General features: G+C 41.2%; 1 protein-coding gene across 2 annotated transcripts in view; it reads right to left on the bottom strand.

Moving 5' to 3' along the window:
* OPTN (optineurin) overlaps window positions 1–17,272 on the bottom strand; it is a 54,391-nt gene that overhangs the window by 18,095 nt on the left and 19,024 nt on the right. For both annotated transcript variants that reach the window (XM_073619508.1, XM_073619509.1), the window contains exons 5-8: window positions 15,487–15,560; window positions 9,889–10,023; window positions 4,981–5,083; window positions 1,472–1,587 (exon numbers count right to left, since the gene is read on the bottom strand). In XM_073619508.1, the coding sequence (XP_073475609.1) occupies window positions 1,472–1,587; window positions 4,981–5,083; window positions 9,889–10,023; window positions 15,487–15,560 (428 nt within the window). The remainder of the gene's footprint in view (window positions 1–1,471; window positions 1,588–4,980; window positions 5,084–9,888; window positions 10,024–15,486; window positions 15,561–17,272) is intronic.

Below are 17,272 nucleotides of genomic sequence, written 5' to 3'. Positions count from 1 at the left end.
CCAGGGGTGCTCGACCGGTGGCATAAGACCTCCGGCTCTGGGACTGGCAGGTAGGCAAACCCAGATCATTAGTTGCCAACCCGCCATCCCAGAGCATCAGAGTGGATAGAGCTGGCGCAGGAGGAAGCAAGCGGCTGGGGAGGGAGCAGGAACTGCATAAGACGATGCTTCCTCTATAGTGCCAGCTCATGTTCCAGGCGAAGTGCATTTGCTTTCACTCAGCCTGGGACAGGAACATTTCTAACAGCCAGTGATGCCACCAGAAACTGAAAAATCAAAAAGGTCAGTTCATTAAACATCACAGTTTAGCAATGGGCATATATGAGCACTTAAAAAAATAAAATAAAAAAAAATGAGTTATAAGGTTGCTTTCACACTGATCTGCGGGTGCAGTAAAGTGCGGCTGCGGCTTTCCAGTGGTTTAGTCGCACTGAGCCAGAGACTTCCATTATATCTGGATACACATTGTGAAAGCGCACCAAAACTGCTCAATGCAGTGTGCTCTTTCAGAAAGTGTACCACACTTGCAAGGTAGAATAGAAGTATATGGCAAAGCACAGCTAACCTGCGGGAGCACTGTGCTCCACCCTCAGTGCAGGTAAACTGCAGTGCATCAGTGTGAAAGCAGCCTTAGGCCCCTTTCACACAATCCGTCTGTTTTCTGTTATGACTCTGATTAAAATCAAACATCTAATGAGGACTGGTCCCATGGGAAATTGTCCCGATTGTTTAAAATCTGCATTATGCTATTCAAAAAAAAAATTCAGAACCATTTTATTTCATTTAATTGTGGCCTACGACCAGTTACCAAATCACTTAAGTGGCCCTCGAGCACCGCTGCTGTACACACTTGTACACTCGGTCAACCCTGTGCTCTATGCCCTACGCTCATTAAAGTACAGGAGCTTTTTTGAGTGTGTCTATTTGAGGGTATTTTTTGGTCCTATAGTTTTCAATAGGCGCACCTGTAAACACGCAACAAGTTTGTTTTAACACCTAAAGAACTGCTGTCTTCCTCTTGCCCACCTTAGGAAACAAACTCCTGAAGCCTGATACACATGCAAAAATGCTTGTTAAATGCCTCAATACGCCTGTAAAACATCTAAAAAAATGCTTCAAAATCAGCAGGAATACGATCATGTCCATTAAAATATGCTTTTCAGTGCTATGGCAACCCACGCTAAATGAATGGACTGCAAGATGTATGTGGAGAACCGCACAAAACAGTCTAAACAGAGCCCTAAAAGTTTTGCTTAAACTGACTGCATGAGCAAAATACAGGTTTGCTGGATGCCAAACCTGTTAAAACAGCTTTAATAACACCGAGTTAAATGTTCCTACATGCTGGATAGTGTTGGCCCTCCATGTTTATAAACATCAATTAATGGGATGTCTTGGGCGCCAAAGTCCAATAACCCATCTCAAACCTCACTGCTCAATTATCTCTTGCCTATAAATAAGCATCATTTACCTGTCCTCCAGCTTATTCTTAATCAGCTGAGCCCCATTTAACTTCTCATTTGTCTCATAAAGTTCTTTATTGAGGATTTCCACCTTTTGTTTAAGCATCTCTACTTCCCCAGATAGCTGGAAAACAGAATTCACATCATTCAGATATAGTAAATAAGATGTAGAGGTAATCTTTACCACCATGAACACAATATAACCATATACATTCAACTGTGACTATGCAATTCCATTATTGTCACCTACCCTGAATAATAAAATTGGAGAATAAATACAAGGTATGGGCTCTAATGTCCAGAATGAGCGCAACACTGATTTTTCCAGTTCGTTTTTTTTTCTTTTTTTAATTTGGAACATCAGACCTAAAACTGCATTTGATTTAGTTTGAGAAGTATGAACAATATCTTCAGCGCACAAAGTGAGACTTTTTATGGGCTACCTGAGATCATTCCCAAACCAACCCAGGTAACCGTTTATTTGCTAAAAGGAATGCGTTAAAAATACACAAAAAAGGCAATTTAGTTATGGTTGCAAAAAGGTCTGGTAGGCATCTAGGCAACATCTTTTTTAACATAAGAAAAGTTATAGTTCTCTATATAAATGATCACTTCTGATGACGTCACATCGGCTTCTGGTCAGCGACGGCCATCTTGACAAAAAGCGTTGTATGTACCAGGTGCCGCCCCCTAGGCACACATACATGTGAGTGTTGTGTAATTGTAAGGTTTTAGATGGTTTAATAAAGTCGGCTGCTTTGCGCAATTAACCTTTTTTTTCCTGATACTGTTTTTTGAGTGGCAGTGGATTGCATTGGAAGAAATTACATCCTGGTACATGTGAATGGTCAAGTTGGTGAGAAGATACACAGTGGGTCCAAGCAAAAAAAAAAAAAAAAATGCAGGGAGACCGTTCTAGTAATCGAAGGTCCATCCACTGTGGTGAGTGTACATCCAATGTGGGGTCACGTGTTTATCTGTTAGGCAGGCCATAGGACTGTGCAGATTTTGCAGGAAAGAAATTTGCACGATTCCCCCATTAACACAGACTGCGCTGAAAAGGGGAATCTCTCCTGCCGAGACATTGTATTCTTCGATTGGGATAGGATGGGTGGGGGCTGTCCCCACTGGGAGAATATAGTGATTATTGCTAGCGGCTATGCCAGCCGCTAGTGATAAATCGCATGTGAAATCCGGCGGGCTGGTTGTACCCAAGTTGATCGACCAACTTGGTATATTCAGCCTGCCCATATACTGGTCAAATCTTGGCTGGTTCCTACTCAACCGGCCGATATTCGAACGTCTATGGCCAGTCTTACTAGTGGCACCAGCAACTGTTCACCTACCTTTTGTACCTTAAGCAACGATTATTTCAACAGGACTTATTGATACATTGGACATTAGTTGTGTTTTCTGGTGCTGTTTATTCATTTTGTGCACTTTTAGGACTCATGCACACAGGACGTTTTTACAGCTGCTGTTAGGGGCGGACATTTTTTTTTTTTTTTTTTAACGCATAAGCGTTTAGGGGCAGTAAAGAAAAAAAAACAAACAGCCTGTGCATCCAGGAGCAAAAGCTGTTGATCTGTAAAAACAAAAAACGCTGCTTAACACTTAACAAGCATTTAGATGCGTTTGGCGTTTTTACATTATAGGGAGTGGTTTTACTGAACAAATGCCAAAAAACGCCAATTCCAAAAAATGCAGAAAAACATGTATAAATGCCCATGAACGCTATTCAAAAACGTAGCGCTGGCATTTTTTAAACATCCTGTGTGCATGAGGCCTTACATGTGGCAAACAGTTTAGTAATTTTGATTCACATTTTTGGCAGCGCGGCGTATATTTCCACATTTACATATGTGGTATCGTTGCGATCGTCAAGAGCAGGAGAAATTATTTTGGTTTGTTATTTGGCAGTAGGATATAACAGCAAGAAAGATAAAAACATAAAAAAAAATTAAAAATCAGGGAAATATCCATTAACATTTACCACCAAATGAAAGCCCAATTTGTACTGAAAACAAGGTATAATCCACCTGAAAACATGAAGTAGTTGTGATATACATAAATAATGATATTTGAAGCGCTTCACAATGTGCATAAAAATGAATATATATGAATAAAAATAAATAAATAAATATAAATACTCAAATAAATCCAGCGGTGAGTAAAATTTCCTAAAAAATCCAGCAATCAAAATAGTATAAAATATAAAAAATTAGTGCCACCAAATGTGTAAAAAAATCCACATAAAAAAATCAACATAAAAATATATAGGGATGTATTCAGAAGGTTCAATTATACAAGTGTAGAATCCGATTGGTATAGAGCTTTGATCCGGTCCCACTAGCAAAGCTGTTTAAAAACACTTGCTTAATTAAGGTGCTCATTGACATTTATAGTAACAATGTTTCTTTTGCTTCTGTTCACAACCAATGTGAGAATCATAAACAGATCTCATTTAACAGGCAGATAAGAGAAAAAAACAATCATTGTGCAATAGTTAGGATACCAAGGTACACAGGCAAACTTCAATCCACTCACGTGTGCCTTATAATGATAAGGCATATGCAGGTTTTACTATAGCAGTCAGCCGCCTTAGACAGGAGCAGATTCACTGCAGTACACTGTGTGATACTGCTGATCTGCACAGAGCTTCCTTGGCTCCTCCCACGCGTTGCATCACAGTCACGTGACTTTTTCAAGGATATACAGTTTTTCTAAGACCCCTTTCACACTGAGGCAGTTTTCAGGTGTTTTAGCGCTAGAAATAGAGTCTAAAAAGCGCCTGAAAATTGCCTCCCATACTTTGCAGCATGTGCTTTCATACTGGGGCGGTGCGCTTGTTGGACGTTATAAAAAGTCCTGCAAGCAGCATCTTTGGGGTGGGCTGGGAGCGCTGTAAATAGCGCTTCCAAAACGCCCCTGCCCATTGCAATAAATGGGCAGCGCTTCCAAATCGCCACAAAACTGCACTTTTTTAAAGGTAAAATCCACCCTGCTAGTGGCCGAAAAGCGCTGCTAAAACATGGCAAAAACTACCGGCGCTTTAGCGGCGCTGTAGTGTAAAAGGGATCTTACACATGTCAAAGTTGCAAAACTGTGTTCAGGCATTAGGATTTGTTTTACCCCCCTATGAAGGGGTTTAAAAAAAACAAAAAACAAAAAAAACACACAGTTCATTTTTTGTCTGTAGTGACAATCATTTACAACTTTTTTTTCTTAATTTTCTAAATCAAAATATAATTTGCACATGAAGGAGGTCTCTGAATGAGGGACTTCATCATAGCTGGGTGAAAAGTATTAAAACAGATACACCTATTATTAAAAAAGGCTGACAAATCACACTGCACATCTACAGCACTGGCTTGGGAATACATGGAAACAGGGTTGCTATGATTTACAATCATGCTTGCAGTAAAGATGTGAATTTGATTAGTTGCAATGGATAATACACACTTTATAGTTCTGACATTTTGACACACAAGGCCCATTAGTTTCCCAGTTTACTTACAAGTTCTGCAGCCTGTCTATCTTCATCAGTTTGCTCCACTATTGGCTCGGTTTCCGTTTCTTTATGTATGTAATGTATTGATTTATTTTCAAGATTCGATAATCTAAAACAGAAAACATATTTAAATAACATTCTTTAGAGGAGGCACACATAACTAGGCCCATGCTTTAAAAGCAGCTATTCATTTGCTGTGAATATTTGTTTTACTCCAGCTGATTGGTACTGTGACTTTTACACAAATCAAATTCAGCTTACTAAGGCAGGAAATAGATGATGTGATTCTTGCCTAGAACCATGGGAATTGCTCAATTTCCCCACCAACACAGTGCTAACAGGGGAATCCCTCCCGCTGAGCTATCCTGGGGCAGGGAAGCGCAGGGAGCCGTTTCTGCTGGGAGAACACAGTGATTATTGATAGCGGCTATATGCAATGGCAATAATCCCATGAAAAATGTGACATGCTGGCTGTACCCATGTTGATTGATAAATCAACTTGGGTGCAATCAGCCATCCCATACATGGTTCGAATCTTGCCCGGTCCCTACTAAACTGTCTGAGATTCGAATTGTCTATGGCTGGCTTTACTGATCAGTTAAATAGTTTACACAATTACATTACAAAAAAAAAAAAAAAAAAAAAAAAAGGGAGTTTTAGATTTGCTAGGGATATATGTGGATAGGATATCACCAGTTATCAAAAAAACAATTTGAAGAATATTATTGTTATCTTAATGCTAAAGTAAATATTCCTGGCAATCTTAACTGTTCATTCACATGGGTGGCCAGGGGGTGGTAAAGGCAGGCAATTAGGCCGTGGTTTTACTGCACCCCCAACCGCCCACCTGAAGAAGATGATGCAGCCACACTCAGGGCTGTACACATGCTACGGCCGCAATGCCTTGCTTCCTGGTCAAAGCTTAAATTAAATAGTATTTCAGAGGGCAATACATGCAGTTGCAGCAAAGTGGGTCAGCATTTTCAGAGTTAAAACAGGCAGGAAGGAGGTGTCATATCACCTCCTTCCCACCCCATCAAGTGAGAATGATAGTCAGACATCTGAACAAGCCCTAAAGCCTCGTACACATGATCAGATTTTTGGACGACCGAACATCCTTTTTTTTGTTGCATGCTAGTCTCATATCGAAAGTGAAGAGGCTACTTACCATACGAAAATTCTCGTAGGACAGAATAAAACTTCAGAAGTGACCTAATGTGTTGACTAATTTTGAATGTATTCTTTCGTTTCTGAGCATGCGTAGTCTTGCGCTTACAATTTTTTCATACGAAAACCGTACTAATTAAAACGAAAATCAGACGTTGAGTTCACGTATGACAAAAATTTTATAGTCTGCACATCCAGCTTTTGTCTGATGAAAAACCGGAATTGGCTGTCAAAAGCACCATACTAACGATCAGAAAATCGGCAGATCGTACCGTTTACTTACGATTTTCATATCGCGTGTACGGGCCTTTACACTACATTCACACAGGCAATTAGGGCCGGTGCAACTTGAAGCAGCAGGAATCTTCTGATTTTTGTTACAGTTTTCTGCAGCTAGGGGTGGCTGCCAGTCCAGTTCACTATGACAGGTCGCCGGTAGACGCAGCTATTCAAGGCTCTCTGCACAGCCAGCGATCACCTCAGGTAATCGCTGGCTGTGCAAATAGCCTTGGTCGCCAGTGACTTGTCATTATAGTTAACGGGGCCGGCAGGCCGCACCTAGCCCCTGAGAGCTGCAGCAGGAATATCCGACTACTGCCACTACTATTCACACCAGGCCAAATTGCCGCGGTGAATATAGCCTAACACTCCAATGAGAGATCCAGCTTTATAGCTTCCTGCTGGTTACTGGTAATTTCGAAGAAGCATTGGTGTACGTATCAATGTGTAATTTTCCAACCAAATGCTGACTAGGCATGATTCTGGCTATGTCATCTGTCTCCCATATAAAGTAACAAATAAATTACATTTTTGATATGTAACAGCCTACTGAGGATAGGAGAAATCGAAAGCTTTGAAGCCGGGAACCTGCAAGGATAGAAAAATAGGAGCAAGCCCTCAGTGACTTGTTTTTGAAGTTGCAGGTTCTAAGGCTTTCGTTCAGATTCTGGCTTTTCAGATTTCACCGACTTCATACCTGATTCAGATCAGCAGCTCTCTAGCTAGTGAAGCCAAGAGTAGGATAACACTGCTGGATCCTGCACCATTAAGGGCTCCTGCACACTGCTGCCTCAAAACTAAGCGTTTTTACCTATGCAGGGTTTTTTTTTAACTGATGTAAATGCAGATTGCATATGGTTTTCAATGTGCCTGTGCATACAGATGCATAAACATACACTGTGCATAAATCAGAGAAAAACAAAAAACACTGAAATACCAGTAGTTTGTCAGTATTTTATGTGCATACAGTACACTCCTCAATAAAACATTGGATCCTGGGAGGTAGAATTTATTTCCTGTGCAAATACGCACAAAAATTTGGGCAGGAATACTGATGTTCAAACATGAGTACCGTGTAAAAGTACCCTAAAAGTGAGTTAGCAAAGGCAGCTACCATACTTCTGTCCTCGTGCGTTCACTTTAAATCTACTTATGTATGTTAATGTCTAGTGACTGAATTTTTCTTCTCTTGCAAACATAATACCTATTGGTAGAACTAGTAGAATTAGTAAAATTAACCAGCTGTGCTATACAATTCTCTACTGTCGCATATTAAAATAAAACTGATAGCTACAACCTATTCAAGCATAAAATTTGAAATGCACTACATTGTTGTAAAAATGGTACAATGCAATGCATATTCAATTTTATTGTTACCCAACGTTAAGCAAAGCAAAATTTACAGTTCCAGTGTAATACACCCATAGCTCACCAGACACTGGTAATCATTACACAGGAATAAAACATTTGCACTTTAACCACTTGACAACTGGGCACTTAAACCCCCCTCGTGACCAGACCAATTTTCAGCTTTCAGCGCTCTCACACTTTGAATGACAATTACTCAGTCATGTAATACTGTACCCAAATGAATTTTTTGTCCTTTTTTTCATACAAATAGAGCTTTCTTTTGGTGGTATTTGATCACCTCTGGGTTTTTTATTTTTTGCGCTATAAATGAAAAAAGACCGCAAATTTTGAAAACCGCATTTTTCTTAGTTTCTGTGATAAAATTTTGCAAATTAGTAATTTTGCTTCATAAATTTTGGCCACAATTTATACTGCTACATATCTTTGGTAAAAATAACCCAAATTAGTGGATATTATTTGGTCTTTGTGAAAGTTAGAGAGTCTACAAGTTATGGTGCAAATCATAAAAAATTGATCACACCTGATGCACTGACGGCCTATCTCATTTCTTGCGACCCGAACAAGTCAGGAAAGTACAAATACCCCCCAAATGACCCCTTTTTTGAAAGTAGACAATCCAAGGTATTAAGTAAGATGCATGGTGAGGTTTTTGATGTTGTCATTTTTTCCCACAATTCTTTGCAAAATGAAGATTTTTTTTTTTTCCCCCACAAAATTGTCATTGTAATAGGTTATTTCTCTCACATGCCATGTATATACCACAAATGACGCCCCAAAATACATTCTGCTACTCCTCCTGAGTATTACGATACCACATGTGTGGGACTTTTTCGCAGCCTAGCCACATAGAGAGCCCCAACATGCATGGAGCGCCATCACGTGTTCTAGGAGCATAAATTACACATCTAATTTGTTGACTACCTATTACACTTTTGAAGGCCCTGGAGAACCAGGACAATGACATGTGACACTGACGTGGCACTGATGACAAATGGCACTGATACGTGGCACTGATGACAGATGGCACTGACACTGATGTGGCACTGATGACAGATGGCACTAATACATGGCACTGATGACAGATGGCACTGATACCTGGCACTGACACTGATGTGGCACTGATGACAGATGGCACTAATGACAGATGGCACTAATACGTGGCACTGATGACAGATGGCACTAATACATGGCACTGACAGATGGCACTAATACGTGGCACTGATGACACGTGACACTGATGACAGATGGCACTGATGAAAGATGGCACTAATACATGGCACTGATGACAGATGGCACTAATACGTGGCCCTGATGACAGATGGCACTAATACGTGGCCCTGATGACAGATGGCACTAATACGTGGCCCTGATGACACGTGACACTGATGACAGATGGCACGTGACACTGACAGGTGGCACTGATGACAGATGGCACTGATGACAGATGGCACTTATACGTGGCAGTGGGGACAGATGGCACTGGGGACAGATGGCACTGGGGACAGATGGCAGGGGCAGATGGCAGGGGCAGATGGCAAGGGCAGATGGCAGGGACCGTTAACAGTGGGACACCTTTTTTTCCTTTTTTTTTTTTCTTTTACACTTACCGCCGCATCGGTTCCGCTCTCCCTCCTCACACGCTGTCTCTGTGTGAGGAGGGAGAGCCGGCGATGAAAGAGGATCTCATATGTTTACATATGAGATCCTCTCTCATTGGCACCGCCGATCGCACTGTAAACGGCCGCTGTCATTGGCCGTTTACGGTGATCTGTGACTGGCTGTGTCCGAGGGACACGGCCAGCACAAAACCTCCGCGATGCGCGCCCGCGGGAGCGCGCAATGCGGAAGTAAACAGGAGGACGTCCAGGGACGCCCTCCCGGCAATTGAAGTCCGCGCTGTAGCCGTCTTTCGGCTATAGCGCGGACGCCTAGTGGTTAAATTCTGGTAGAACAGGGACTGACTTTGCTGATGTGTTTTACAGCTATAAAAAAATGGCAGCAATATTAATTTATTATTATAGTAGTAATAGGAAGCAGCAAACATTATCCCCAATTGCAGAAGTCCCTTAAAAACCAGAAGGTAATACAATGACTCACTTCTCATTTGCATTTGCGAGCTCTCTCTGCAATCGATCAAACTTTTCAGTTTCCTCACGCAAGCTATGGAGAAGGTTGCTGACTGCCAGTTCTTCTGATTCCTTTCCACAGTTGTCTTCATTGGAGGATGTTGTCCTATCACAGTAAATACAACTACTCAGATATCCAAATACAATAGCTGCTAGTATTTCAGTTTTATAAAAAATATATATATAAAAAAAAAAAAAAAAAAAAAACTGACATTATTTTGTAAAGTATATTTATTAAAATTGGCTTTCTACTTCAGTCTGTGGCCATCCATGATATTCTGTGACTGACAAATCACATTAATATTCCTCATCTCTGCATGACTGCAGCTAACTATACCTTTAAAGTCAAGAATTTCCAGAATCCACACAACACTACACATGCAATTGCCACACTTACTCGCATAGAGAATTACACAAATAGCCCTAAGTCAATGACATGATGCTTGTATGAAATATGGCATTTCCAGCTTCCTTTTACGTGGGCACTGTGACCTGTGCAGTGTGAATGAATGGTTTGCTTATGAGGCTGGAGCCACATGCATGTTACTCCATGGGGATGCAGCAGCTGTATGGACACATCTGCAGGTCTCAATTTGACAGGCATACAGGAGCAAATGCGCAGCCCTGAACACCATGCCAAAACACAGCTACAGGCGGTTCCGGCTCTTTAAACAAGGAGCTCATTCACGCTGAGTGGGTCACATCACCTTTGTAAATACAGTTGGCCATAGATGGATCAAAATTTGATTCATCTATGGCCGTTCCTGCTCAACAAGCTGATCTAACGATCACTTCTTTCAAACGGGACAGCTGAACATTTTTCAGCTGATCACGGTCTACAGTGGAGGAGTCCCCGCTTTTAGAATACAACAGCGCATTAGGGAGGATTCCTCCATCCACCTCACTTGTGTTACATAGTTGGTAAGGTTGAATAAAGACACTAGTCTATCCGGTTCAACCTGTGGTGTATGTGCGTTTATGTCAATAGTAAATTGCATATCCCTGTATGTTGTGATCGTTACAATGCCCATCTAATAGTTTTTTTTAAACTATCAACGCTCCCTGCTGATACCACTGCTTGTGGAAGAGAATTCCACATCCTTACCTCTCTGACAGTAAAGAACCCTCTACTCAGTTAAGGGTTAAACTGCTCCTCTTCCAATTTCAGTGAATGGCCACATGTCTTTTTAAATTCCCTCCCACTGAAGAAGTTTTTTTTCCCTATGCTAGGGTCACCAGTATGGTATTTGTATATTGCTATCGTAGCCCCTCTCAAGAGTTTCTTCTCCAGAGAGAATAAGTTCAATGCTTGTAGTCTTTGGCCATAACTGAGGGGGTCCTCCAGTCCCTTTATTAGCTTTGTTGCCGTTCTCTAAATTCTTTCCAGTTCCAGCACATCCTTCTTGAGGACTGTTGCCCAGAACTGGACGGCATACTCAGGATGCTGCCGGACCAGAGTCTTGTAAAGTGGGAGAATTACCAATTTATCTCTGTAGTAAATCCCCTTTTTGATGCATGAAAATATTCTTTTGGCTCTGCTTGCAGCAGGTTGGCATTGCTGAGCCTGTCATCTACAAAGACCCCCAGATCTTTTTCCATCCTGTATTCCCCCAGAGGTTCTCCCCCCCTAGCGAGTAACTTGCATTCGTATTTTTAGCACCCAAATGCATTACTTTACATTTTTCAACTTTAAACCTCATTTGCCATGCTGTTGCCCACCCCATTATTTTTTTTAAGTCTTCTTGTAAGGTTTCCACATTGCTGTGCAGTTATTGCCCTGCTTAGCTTTGTATCATCAGCAAATACTGAGATTGAGTTATTTATCCCAACCTCTATATCATTTATAAATAAATTAAACAAAATTGGTCCCAGGACAGATCCTTGGGGGACCCCACTTTCCACATCAGATCATTCTGAGTACTCGCTATTTATCACCACACTTTGGACCCACCCCTGTAGCCAGTTTTCTATCCAGGTACATACTCTATAGTCCATGCCGACAGACCTAAGTTTGTAAAGTAAATGTTTGTGGAGAACTGTATCAAATTCCTTTTCAAAATCCAGATACACCACATCCACAGGCCTTCCTTTACAGTATCTAGATGGCAGGTCACTTACTCATAGAATGTTAACAGACTGGTCTGGCAAGAACAATCCTTCATGAATCCATGCCGATTACTACTAATGATACTGTTTTCAGCAGAGAATTCTTGGATATAGTCCCTTATCCTTTCCAATAACTTACAAACTATTGATGTTAGACTATACCCTGTAGTTTCCATGGATATATCTTGGCCCTACGTTGGCTTTTCTCTAATCAGCTGGTATCATTCCAGTCAGTAAACTGTCCATAAATATTAGGAACAATGGTCAAGTTATCACCTGACTGTGTTCCTTAAGGACCCTTGGGTGTATACTAGGGTTGCACCGATACCAATACTAGTATCAGTGCCGATACCAAGCATTTGCACGAGTACTAGTAAAACTAACCAGCTGTCTTATATAATTCTCTACTGTCGCATATTAAATAAAACTGATAGATACAACCTATTCAAGCAAAATGTGAAGTGCACTGCTTTGTTGTAAAAACTGAAAAATGCATATATAAAATTTTATTGTTACCCAACGTTAAGCTAAGCAAAATTTACAGTTCCAGCGTAATACACCCATAAGCTCAGACACTGGTAATCATTACAAAGGAATAAACATTTGCAATACTCTAACGGCTTTTCTGACAGCCGCTTCTCCTCCTCTCCCTCCTGCAGCTGTCAGGGAGATAGGTGCTTGTAACTCCCCCTGCCTGTCCGCCTCTGTGCTCCCCCCATCATCCTCCGGATCCCCCTCCCTGGCTCTCTGTGTCCCGATCCATTTTATCCTCTGGGTCCCCCGCTGTGTCATCCTCCGGGTCCCCCTGCATCCTTCCCGGCTCTCCGGCTACTCATCCAGTCTCCCCCCCCCCCATGTCCTCCTGATGAATGGAGAGGAGCTTCTGTCTCCTGTTCATTCATTTTCTGTGGCTGCAGAGAAAGGGACTGGGGAATCTCTGTCCTCAGTCCCTTTCCCTGTCTCAAAAGGGGAAATGTCAGACGCCTCCTGTTATCTTACCAAAGAAGATATCTTACCAACGAGTCTATTTCTGACACTGGCTTCTGTTAGCCACAAGGGTACATTCTGTGATGTGTTATTAACATTACAGTCTTGGTTACTATATCCCCCTTTTCCGTTGTGAAAACTGAGAAGAATGAATTTAAAACCGTTGCCTTCTCTTTTGTCTTTTGTACCCAAATTTCCTTCATCATCCTTTATAGGGCCAATATGCTCTGGCCTCACTTTCTTACTGTTAATATATTTAAAAAATGTGTTGGGATTTTTTTTTTTTAACTCCGCAATGTGCCTTTCATGGCAGATCTTAGCTGCCCTGATTGCATTCTTACACTTTATATTGCTTTCCTTGTATTGTTGAAATGCTGACAATAACCCATCAGCCTTATATTTTGTGAGACGTATACTTTTACTGCCTTATACTTTTTTCTCTTTTATATGCATGTTTATGTTATAGTTTAACCACCCAGGTTTAATCTTAGCTCTTTTATATTCATTGCCCATTGGAATACACTAGCCAAAACCATTATTTAGTATGTTCTTAAAGCACTCCCATTTTTCCTCGGTGTTCAATGTTCCTAGGATTTTATCCCATTTAATATTGTGCAGCAAAGAGCATAGTTTAGGGAAGTTGGCTCTTTTGAAATTTCCACCTCTGCGATAAGTTCTGTGCTGTTTGTAATCAGTAGATCTAATAATGCATTATGTCTTGTTGGTGACCCATGAAATTATCCTGCAAGACATTTTGGAAATGGCGAGCCTTAGATGAGTGAGCAGTTCCTTCCGCCCAGTCGATATCTGGATACTTGAAATCCCCCATCATAACAACATTGCCCTGCCTTGCCACGATCCCTAAGGCTACTTTCACACTGAAGCGCTTCACAGGTATTTTTTGCGCTAAAAATAGCGCCTGAAAACTCCCTCTTCTGCACCCCCGGTGTTAATGCCCAAGTGCTTTCACATTGTGGTGGGGCGCTTGCAGGATATGAAAAAAGTCCTGCAAGCAGCATCTTTGGGGCAGGGTGGGAGCGGTGTATACACCTTTCCTAAGCCGCCCCTGCCATTGAAATCAATGGGCACTGCTGCCGAAAGTGCCTGCGGCCGGCTAGAGTAGGTTAAAAGTGCCCTGCTAGCGGCTGAAAAGCGCCGCTATAACAGCGGGACACTGTTGCTAAAATTAGTGGCACTTTCCTGCTAACGCCCCCCTGCCCAAGTGTGGAAGCATTCCAACAGTGATAGGAGGTCAGACTCCACCTCATCCCTGAGGTTAGGGATCCTGTAGCATATGCCCACTATTATTTTCTCATTAGTTTCCTCCCTTTGGAGCTCCAACCACAAGGATTCCACTTCCTACCTTGCTCCATAAGTAATGTCGTCCCTCACATTCACTTGGAAATCATTCTTCATGTACAGGCATACCCCAACCCCTTTCCGAACCTTCCTGTCCCTACGATATAGGGAACTACTATACCACTGGACAGTTGCCAGCCAGTCATGTGAGTTGTCAAACCAAGTTTCTGAAATTTCCACAAAATCGAAATCCTCCTTGTAAATTAGCAGCTCCTATTCTCCCATTTTATTAGTTTGTGTGGATGGGGGAATATGTTTTTTTTTTTTTTTTTTTCGGTCAACCTTATCGAAATCTATCAATGTATGTATCAATATACAACTGCAAACATTTTGAAAACATTCAGTTACATCTGATATATTCAGCAGAGATGCAAGCATACAGGTGGCCTGGACAGATGTGAAGGATCTAAGGCTATAAGAATGCTTATACTTGCTCCCCAACTAATGTTGCCTCTGCTGCACTAAGGCTCAGTTTTAGGCCCCTTTCACACGAATGCTCCGATTGGGTTTGCCTGGCCGTTTTTCAGGCGGACCCGATCAGAACCTCCATTCTCCTCTATGGAGCAGCGGGTGTAAACGTTTACACCTGCCTACATACAATCTGAACCAATAAAAACAGACAGATGGGAATCCTTTCCCCTTAGCAGTCGGGTATAAATAGGAAGGCAGTCTGTTTACATCCAACCGCCCAAAGATGAGAGTTGACTATGTCCATGTCCCGTCTGCATAAGTGGAGTGGACACGGACCTGTCATCCACCTGCTCAGTGGAAATCAGTGGACAGATCCCCTGATGAGCAAGCGGATTGCAGGCAGAGTCCACCCTGTGTGAAAGGACCCTTATGGCAGTGAAAAATTGTAGGCGCACTCAGTATAGTGGATACTGTATACTCAAACTGTGTAATTACATGTGAAAAAAAAAAAAAACTGGTCCCTCATGTTTACATTGAGAATAAAGACATAGATGAGAGATAAAAAAAAAAACCTTTTAGGAGAACAAAGAGTGAAAAGTAATGTAAAATGATAGACATTAAAGTGTATATTTACAGTTTCCACCATTTGACTTGAGGGGGATTTGCATTTCCATATGTGGCTACAGCATACTATACACACACACACCTGTATGTAATTTCTGGATGTGATGTGTCATCCTCTGCCTTGTGCTCCTTCACCTCGTTTTCAGGGCCTTTTCCCTAAAGCATTGAAAGAAAAACCAGAATTACTAAAAGTATTTTTTTTTTTTTTAAATCTGCTTCCAAAAATTAGAGGCAACATGTATGCACATGAAATATTTTACTTTATTTTTTCTGTATGTCATTATTCCATGTGCATACTCAAATTTAAGCATACTTTTGTTTCATTATTCTATGTTTTTACTTTAGGTCTGTAGAGCCATCAGAGGTTTTATAATTGAGAGCCACACTGGTCAAGAAGATTCATGCTTTGCCCAGAACTATCCTTTGAGTCAGGTGAACAGTGCTTGCTGCAGGCATAATAAAAAGAAACCCAGCACACAGTAGTAACATTTAATATATCTGTACATAGGGAAATTTGTTCCTTTTATGGGACTTTAAAGGGAAAAAGCTACTCTGTAGTGATCATGAGTATAAGGTTTTATTAGCAAAGGGTGTAGATATACACAGATTTACAATGCAAAATAGAAGATACAAAAGAGAATACAGGATGCGTGACACAATGAGCATGCAATACAGTATATGAGGTTACAATCATTGACTCCGTTGCATATAAAACACACATACGGGGAGTACCCGATGCGTTTCGAGTTTTGCTCTTCTTCAGGGGTGTATGATTGAAACCAGATTGAGATTGGAATGAAACTTCCCTATGTACAGACTATTGGGGATGTGGGTTAACCCTACTCCCTAGACTAACCTAGCACCACCCCTCCATTATTACATTGAATATATCTGGTGCTAGACTGTGTGCAGTTCTTCTAGAATCAAATCTTTATGATGGGGCAAAACACGCTGAACCTCTTTAGACAAGTTTGGGCCTACTTTTTCCTAGCTAATAACCAAGTACATTAAAAAGAAAGAAAAGCAAAAAATACATGTGATAATTTGAACCTCAGGATCCATTACAAAGATGTTCAATGTTTTTAGCTTGCAACTGAAAGTGAGCAGGCTTTTTATCACTTGAGAGAGCTGCCTTTAGTATACAGATGTCGCCTAATATTTACATTGCGTCACTAAACCACACTTCTAACCAATGCAACAATAAAACATAACTTTTATTATGTCTATGACTTCCCCATCTGTTATGCTACTTATGTGTATCCTTGTAGAAAGTACATCCAATATATTTGCAATATATGTGAGCCTAGGAGGTATTTTTTTTTTAATCAAGTATTTCTTTATTATTTAAAATGGTTCTAAAGGCTGAAGGTTTTCTACCATTTGGTTACATTTTCCAGGCAGTGATACATGCTACAGACCTAGGAGTTGCAGTAGCATCATTGTAGTGAATAGCATATAAAAGCCCCATTCCAGGCTATCCTACAGTGACTTTACCATTTGGTATCATCAGAACATACAACTTAGATGATAATTTTTTAAAACACTTTTACCAGCTGATTTAATCACTTACTGAGTATGTAGCTTCTTTATCTTTTAATCCCTATTTGTGTTCCTGTTTAAGCTGGTGCCATTACTGCTGCCCCAGGTTTCAGGTTTCAGGGTTGCCCCTTTCTCTTGCTGTATCCTATGGAGCCATGCAGGAACTAGAATTGTGTGCCTCAATAGAAACATACAGCCTGGTACCTAGGATGGCAAGGCTCCCCTGCTCTTCCCTCCTCTCCATCCTACCCTTCTCCTAGCTAACAGACTAGCTGGAGACTGTATGATCCACTGTTAACTCTTTCCTGTGTCCACCAGAAGTTCAGGGA

The sequence above is a fragment of the Aquarana catesbeiana genome, linkage group LG03 (genome assembly GCF_042186555.1).
Source record: "Aquarana catesbeiana isolate 2022-GZ linkage group LG03, ASM4218655v1, whole genome shotgun sequence".
NCBI classification, from domain to species: Eukaryota; Metazoa; Chordata; class Amphibia; order Anura; family Ranidae; genus Aquarana; species Aquarana catesbeiana.
The sequence above is the reverse complement of the archived record's forward strand: the minus strand, read 5'-3'. Positions and strand labels throughout refer to the sequence as shown.